At 36.0% G+C, this 8092-nt stretch overlaps 1 protein-coding gene across 1 annotated transcript in view; it reads left to right on the top strand.

Moving 5' to 3' along the window:
* The window catches only part of MUC5AC (mucin 5AC, oligomeric mucus/gel-forming), a 217213-nt gene that overhangs the window by 47569 nt on the left and 161552 nt on the right, over positions 1–8092 (top strand). The window contains exons 37-48 of the mRNA XM_010711134.3: positions 19–193; positions 761–1008; positions 1914–2097; positions 2229–2433; positions 3059–3237; positions 4654–4723; positions 5040–5140; positions 5288–5319; positions 5469–5646; positions 6293–6397; positions 6991–7031; positions 7666–7788. Coding sequence (XP_010709436.2) covers positions 19–193; positions 761–1008; positions 1914–2097; positions 2229–2433; positions 3059–3237; positions 4654–4723; positions 5040–5140; positions 5288–5319; positions 5469–5646; positions 6293–6397; positions 6991–7031; positions 7666–7788 — 1641 coding nt within the window. The remainder of the gene's footprint in view (positions 1–18; positions 194–760; positions 1009–1913; positions 2098–2228; positions 2434–3058; positions 3238–4653; positions 4724–5039; positions 5141–5287; positions 5320–5468; positions 5647–6292; positions 6398–6990; positions 7032–7665; positions 7789–8092) is intronic.

Below are 8092 nucleotides of genomic sequence, written 5' to 3'. Positions count from 1 at the left end.
ACTTCTTTCCAAATACAGCCAGGTGAATCGTGGTGGCTGTGTAACTGCATCCAGGCTATATGTGTAGAAAACAATACTGTTGTGATTGTTCCAGTAATCTGTGAGCCACCTCCTAAACCCACCTGTTCCAATGGGCTCGCTCCTGTGCAAGTCATTGATGATGATCAGTGCTGTTGGCATTGGGAGTGTGATTGTAAGTATAATATTCTGTGTAATATTTTATTGCCTGTGGGAACAGTACAACTGTAAAGAGCAGCACTGTTTACTGGAGACAAATACTGTGCAAGATGTGCTCTAAGACTTCCAATGTTGGTCTGTTTAGAGTGCTTCATTGGTTCTTTTTGGCTAACTGGGGGACTTTACTTTGATTTCCACCATTTCTACATAACTATTTTGTCAGTAGAACAAATTGTTCTCTTACGATAGGTTGTAAATGTCCAGATGCAGACATCTATAGACTACAAATCTGCATATAAGTTAGTTGTTTAGGCAATCTGTAATGGTACTTCTAGGGTACGATTAGTCCTATTCTCTGTTGTCATTCAGAAATAAGTTAGATAAACAGTGCCTTCCAAGTCCCTGGATTCTTTTCTATTTTGGGTACGTTCTAAAAAAGTGCTTGTGCATTGACAGATATACTTTAAATATTTAAATTCTTTAAGTTAGAGTAGATGAATCTCACACCTACAGATTTTATTTGTAGTCTGATTGGATTCTGGATGTTACTGTAAGTCTCTAACCTGGCTGTATATTTTCGCAGGTTACTGCACTGGCTGGGGAGACCCACATTATTTGACTTTTGATGGACTGTACTACAGCTATCAAGGGAATTGCACATATGTTCTTGTGGAAGAGATTGAAAAAACAGTTGACAACTTTGGTGTCTACATCGATAACTACCATTGTGACGCACGGGATGTAGTTTCCTGTCCACGAGCACTCATTGTGAGACATGAGACTCAGGAAGTGCGCATTGTAACAGTGAAACCAAATACCCTGGAAGTAGAGGTATTGGAGGAAGTTACTTTTCATTTTTTGACAGAAATATTAATAAGTCATCAACCTCGTAATTATATGCACAGCATTAGGAGAAAATTAGAAATCGAATGTTTGTTTCACATTTTAAACCATTTTGGATTATTAACTAGTACTGCATTGAAGGGATGCTTTTCTGAATCTGAATACTGGGAAAAGTTTCAACAACTCCTTTCCTTTTTTATTACAAATATTTGCAGTGTGTTCTCTCTCACAGATGCATAAACATGGATGAATGGCTAAGAGTTAAGATTATAAAATAAATTAATTTACAATTGATACTTGTGTAAGAAAGGAAAAGATTAGATTTTGAATGGGAGGACACAATGTAAACTAGACATTGGAATTAAAGAACTGGGCTTAACCATTTTAAAAAACAATTGTCACTAGCTTTGATTGGTATTACTTCTTAAATTTTTCAGAGAAGAGACTCTCATGTGTTTAACTGATAAATATTGTTCCCAACTTTGGGGATCAAAATTGAGAGAGAAATGTTTGTTTTCAGACTTGATTTGTCCAGTTTTCATTGAACGTTACTTATAGGAGTATTATGAATTAGTTTGATGTAAATGCATCACAAAAGAAGGTTGTAAGTATACTGGATAGCATTAGGCAGTACTTGCTGCCCTAGTCATCCTAAGAAATCTGTAGAGTGTTTAAACTCCTAAGTATATTCTAATTTATTAATGGCTGATAGGGCTTTCTGGCTTGGAGAAGCCAAGTTTGGCTTTCCAGTATCACATAAAGAAAAACAGGGACATTTCTTATAAACTAAAAGTCTTTACAAATTTATCTCCAATGCAAAGTAATGAACAGTTGATTGTTTTCTAAAGTCAAATGAAATGTATGTCTCTTTTTTGTTTTCTTTTATTTACTAGGTGACTGTAAACAAACAGGCTGTGGCTTTGCCTTATAAGAAATTTGGCTTGAAGATCTATGAATCAGGCATAAATCGTGTAGTGGAAATTCCTGAGCTTAAAATGAATGTGACCTTCAATGGCTTGTCATTTTCTATCAGAATGCCCTACAGCCTGTTTGGAAACAACACTCAAGGACAGTGTGGTAAGGCTTGTTCTTATTTTTTTTGTACTTTCAGAAAACTACAAACAGGTAAATCATAGCCCTGCCATAAAGATGAATGGCATTGGATAATGAATCTGTGAGTGAATTTTTTTTCCTCGTACCCATTTTAGGCACTTGCAATAACAACATGGCAGATGACTGCAGGTTGCCAAATGGAAATATTGCAGAAAACTGTGAAACCATGGCAGATCATTGGCAAGTTGTTGATCCGTCCAAACCACAGTGTTCTCCAGGCCTAGTTCCTACAAAAGCACCTAGCACAACAACAGGACAGCCTTGCAAAGAATCTTCCCTCTGTGAGCTTCTTTGGGGAAGGTAGGCATGCATTCCTCTGGTGTTTATAAGCATTTGATTTTCAAGTGTGATGACAGTTTTGGAGTTCATTTCTCAATAAAAATGTTTCTAACTACTCTCCTATCTTTTGTAGCTCTGTGGGTTTCTTGGCTTTCTTGTGTTTCTTTTTCTGTTTTAAGATGTCATCCTTTGCTGATAGATTTTATTCACAACCCTCTGGCTGCTACATTAGCCTTACGTGATGCTCTTACATTCTTTAGTGCTGCCTGCCACTGTCCTACTCTCTGGTCTTTGACCATGTTCTCTTAGCAGCAAAGAGAGACCAACTGAAAAAAAAATCTTAGTGTTTTGAACCTAGTGTCAGAGTTAAAAAGTGAAAAATAGCTAATGAATACACTTCATAATATTCATGTAGCTCCTAGAGTGAAAATATTGGTGCATGGGTGTATTGTAGATGAGAGGAGAATATTGTAAAATATGTTGGAAGGCAGCAGTCTAGTCAAATGATCTTAGTGGAAATCTGCCAATAATAATCCTTGTTCACATCTTCTGAAGTGTCACTTTTACCACAATATAACATGCTTAGCACATTGAAGAAATTATGTATAATTCAGTAACTAATAATGATGTATGTTTCTATTTTTAGTGTGTTTGAGAAGTGCCATCAAGTTGTTAAGCCTGATAAGTACTATGCAGCTTGCGTTTTTGATAGCTGTATGCTTCCCGACTTAGACCTGGAATGCTCAAGTCTGCAGATCTATGCAGCTGTCTGTGCCGATCAAAACGTCTGCATTGACTGGAGAAGTCATACCAATGGTGTTTGCTGTAAGTATTTGGCCGTTTACCTTGAAGTGTTAAGGGAATCTTATATTGAACTTATATTTCAGCTATTTCACTGATGTAGCTGCTAAACCACATTCCATCAGATTTGAAAAGTCATGGTAGTTAGGAAAAAGGACCAATGCTAATTGATGATATAGATATTGGGATTGAGTGCACCCTCAGTAAGTTATTGGCTGGTGATACCAAACTGAGTGATGCAGCTGATATGCCAGAGGGAAGGGATGCCATCCAGATAAACCCTAACTTGCTGGAGCTGTGGGCTCATGAAATTTATTGAGGCCAAGTGCAGTGTCCTGTATCTGGGTCAGAACAAAATTGCCAATATCACTACAGACTTGGTGATGGAATGCTGCTCCTGGAGTACTGGAGTGCCTTGTATGTGAAAGACATGGGTGTGATAGAGTGCATCCCGAGGAAGGCTGCAACAATGATCAGAGGGTTGAAGCACCTCTTTTGTGTAGAGAGTCTGAGAAAACTGGGGTTGTTCAGCCAGAAGAAGAAGGCAGTGGGGAGACCTTATTGCAGCCTTTCAATAAATAAAGGCAGTGAATAAGAAAGATGGGGAAAGACTTCCTACCAAGGCCTGTAGTAACAGGACAAGGGACAATAATTTTAAATTGAAAGAGGATAGCTGTAGAGTGTATATAAGGAAGAAATGTTTAATGATTAGTATAGTGAGACAATGGATCAGGTTACCCAGAAAAGTTGTGGTTGCACTATTGTTGAAAGTGTTCAAAGCTGTGTTTAACAGGACAACGTGATCTACTGAAAAATGTACCTGCCCATGTCAGGGAACTGGATTAGATAATCTTAACAACTCCCTCCAACCCAAACCATTCTATAATAATGTCTTAATGATAGGTTATATTTCTTTCTGAGCAATTAAGACATGAATAAATCACACCAATAAATAATTTCTTCAAATTATTTTCAGGTGTATTTTTAACAATAGCAGTAATAAATGAGTAATAAATGCAAAAATATACATCCATTTACTGTATCAGAAAGATCTGTATTAATAGATATGTCTCTTTTTTTCACATAGTCAACTGTGTATTTTGCAGATATTGGCAGATGACTCATTTATTTAGTGTAATCAAAAGAGAATGGGAAGGTAGGAATACATGTCCCTTTAAGAACTTATTCAAAAGAGACCTAAATTGTGACAAAATTGTAATCGAGATATAGTTTCCTGGCTTTATCTCCTTGAATGTAAACAATGGTGCTGTGTGGCAAAATTGCATGAGTCTGATATCTATTTAACCTCTTTGCTTCTTAAGGTTGTCAAGCGTACATAGGAAAATGAGTACTTAATGTTTAATTCCTTGCCATAAGGTCATGAGAACTTTGTATGATATTCTTATTGAGCTCTTCCTCTTTTTTATTCTCCCATTCCAGCTTATGAATGTCCCAAACATAAAGAGTATAGAGCATGTGGTCCTATTCAAGAGACAACCTGCAAGTCAAGGTAAAGAATTTCTCCACTGTTAGTTACATCTCATACAAGTGTTCAGCCATATTTGAAGCATATGTTGCTGAGAGAAATCAACCAACCTCCTGTCATTGACTATTTCATTTGTTACCACTATTCTTTTGATCCTAAATATAGATGCCTGTACTTTTTATGTTGTTCAACTCAACCAAATGTAAACACTGACAACTTCTAAATCTCAGAAGTACAAATTATTTGCACCTGTATTTTCAGTTAATAATTATTCAGCTTAACCTTCCTCTGTGTGCCTGTGATAGTAAAGGTTTTCCTCTGAACATTTTGTCTCATACAGTCCACATAATGAAACTTCAGTTAAACAAGTGGAAGGCTGTTTCTGTCCTAATGGTACAATGCTGTATGACTCTGGTGTGGATGTCTGTGTAAATACCTGCGGTGAGTTTTACTACTTCAGCTGGGTGCTTTGTTTTGTTCTGATGCATTCAACATAGATCTGACTATATGTGGTATTCATACAACATACAGTGAAGATGTCTACTGCTATTTGAGTAGTAATGCAAATTTATTTTGATATTTTCACAGGCTGTGTTGGATTGGATATGATACCAAGAGAGGTATGCTGCCACTTGCTTTTGTATTTCAAGGAGAGGTTGAGTATGGGGAGAAGAAAGTAGTCTGGTGCAGTTTTGTGGTTCCCCATTTTCTCATTGCTTTTCACTGTTGTTTTCTATGCAATCATTCACTTTATTTTCTTTAATGACAGTTTGGAGAAAAGTTTATAGCAGACTGCCAGGACTGTGTTTGCCTGGAAGGTGGAAATGGCATTGTATGTGAACCTCACAAATGTCCTGAACAAAATAAGAGGAGTTGTTCTGGGAAAGGCTTCTATGAAGTCACTGAAGTCAACTCTGAAGATCCCTGCTGCCCCATTGTCACTTGCAGTGAGTTAATGCTTTTGTTTCTAGTCTTTCTCTATTCTTCAGGAACAGAAAGGATAAGAGCTAGTTAAGCATCAAAGATATGAAGTAGGGAGCCAAGAAATATGTTTTCTTAAATCTGTTTGTCCAGTGGTAAATAAAAAAAATAAATAAATAAAAAATGAATTTAATAATGCTGTGACACAACATGGAATTTTCTATTCTGGGATTCAACATAACTGTATCTACAGTTCTTGAATTTAGAATCAGATTTTTTTCAAGTAAAATTCAGCTGGATCGCAGAATTCTCTTTGGCTGTATGGTTTTCATTTTTCAACAGTTGCCTACAATCTTGGAGAGAGAGAGAGTGTAGTGTAATAGTTACCCACGATTTCTTAGCAAAGAGTTGTGATACTTTTCTTACACTTGGTAATTACGTACTAGAAAAAAAAAATTAAAAAAGAAAAAAAGAGTGCAGTTCCCCATCCAGAGCCTGGCATCTGGATTCACTAGGAAAAATGCATCTTCCATGTGCAATTTGTTTCTTTGGGGAGGGTCTGGAATATTTCCTAGCAAAGAAATATTGCTTAAATGGGGATTCCTGAGAAATACCTTTTCCTAACTGAGATTTAATGTAATTTCTGGGTTATTCCTTTTTTTTTTTTCCCAGAATGCAACACAAGTTTGTGCACAACCAAACCCCCCAAGTGTACGCTGGGATTTGAAGTTCAGTCTTATATTCCCAGTGATGAGTGCTGTCCTGTGTACCAGTGTGGTAAGTCCTTTGGAAATACGTTTTAAATGACTAGCATTATATATTATGTAATTTAGTATTAGATTTAATGAGACTGCATGCAGTACTAATTAAGACATGAATAAGCAGTCAGATTCCATGAATTTGTTACTATTAACTTTTTTTTTTACTAATATTGTGGTATTACTACTGTGAAATTAGATAGAGTTCATGTAGCTAAAGTGCGTTTTTCCTGCTTGTAGGTGCCTGTAGAAACTGCTATAGAATTAACTGAGACTGTGGTCTCAGCTTAACCTAGCAATACGTCCTTGTTAATGTATCGAGGAGAAGATAGATTGTTGATAATTGATACAGGGAACTTCTTGTAACTGTTACATGGACATTCTTGGCTGGGAACTGGACTATGTATATTGGGTTAAAGCTTCCTCCCTTGTTGCACATTCAGTATTTGTTCTTTTACTTTACATACATCACATCTGCTACCAGAAATGTGGAATAACCAGTGTATTTGAGCATGAGCATTGTAATTCACTGTGGAAGAAATGAGTGTGACTAGAGTGGAGTAAGGACTTTTTTTCTCTGATGTAACTGCCTAACTCCTTTCTTATTAACAGTTCCCAAGAATGTCTGTGTACATCAGAATGCTGAATTCTTGGTAAGTGAATATTTCAATAATCCTCTGAAAATGCTTAAAAGGCAATTCAGCATACTTTAACAGAAGTGCTATAAGGAAGTTTATCCAGCAGTATTTTAGAAATTTTCAATTTTTTCCAGGGATTTGTCAGCTCAACAATGTTTAAATTTTCTGAAAAAGTTGCTGTGAATAGAGAGTTGTTTTTAAATGTCAATATCAGAGAGAGATTTGGCTTTAGAGTGAAGTGTTTATGCATTTTGGAAAGTCAACCATACTTACTGTCAGTATTTCCTTTCAATTTTAATTTTAATGCTTTCAGAAATGATTTGTAAAGAAGGATTATTCTGAGCAGACATTGATCCCTAATAATTTTTTTAAGGTCTAGTAACTATTTTCTTACATATGTTTATATGACTCCTTAGCTTTTAATATCTGAGTTTATCTTTGCTATATAGGAGTTCAATAAACACATGTGAAGTTTAATTCAATATTATTTATATTATCTTCATAAACAATTAGACAAGTATATTTCCAGTGATGTTCATGATAGATTCCTATTCCATGGTTTGGTTTAGAGGCTTTTTGGGAATTAAAAAATGTCTGTCACATGCCGTATTTCATTAATATATGAACCTTTGTTTCTTTAAATTTATAGCCTAATTCCTCAGTCTTTGTTGATAAGTGTCACGATTGCTTCTGCACTAATGACGTTAACATCAGCACTCAACTGAATGTCATCTCCTGTGAACATATTCCATGCAACACATACTGTGAACCAGTAAGTGACGAATGTAAAACTAACAAAATTAACAAACAAACATAATATCCATGTCCATAAAAAACATTGTGATCAATGAGTTGCATAGGTTATGTATGGGGGACAGAAAGTGAGAATCCAGCTACAGCATGGACACTGACTGTCCTTGAGCTATCTATTTTGTGTAGCTTGATAGTATAACCAACAGTTTACCTTGGGAGGATTAGCTAAGAAATGTCTGTAGTAGTGCACTTAATGGAATGATTCTTAGTTTTTAGGTATACTTACCATAGTCTTTAGTTTATTCCATCTGTAGCCTTTTTTT

Source organism: Meleagris gallopavo, chromosome 5 (assembly GCF_000146605.3).
Source record: "Meleagris gallopavo isolate NT-WF06-2002-E0010 breed Aviagen turkey brand Nicholas breeding stock chromosome 5, Turkey_5.1, whole genome shotgun sequence".
NCBI lineage: Eukaryota > Metazoa > Chordata > Aves > Galliformes > Phasianidae > Meleagris > Meleagris gallopavo.
Note: the sequence above shows the minus strand (reverse complement) of the source record. Positions and strands in the feature narration are given on the sequence as shown.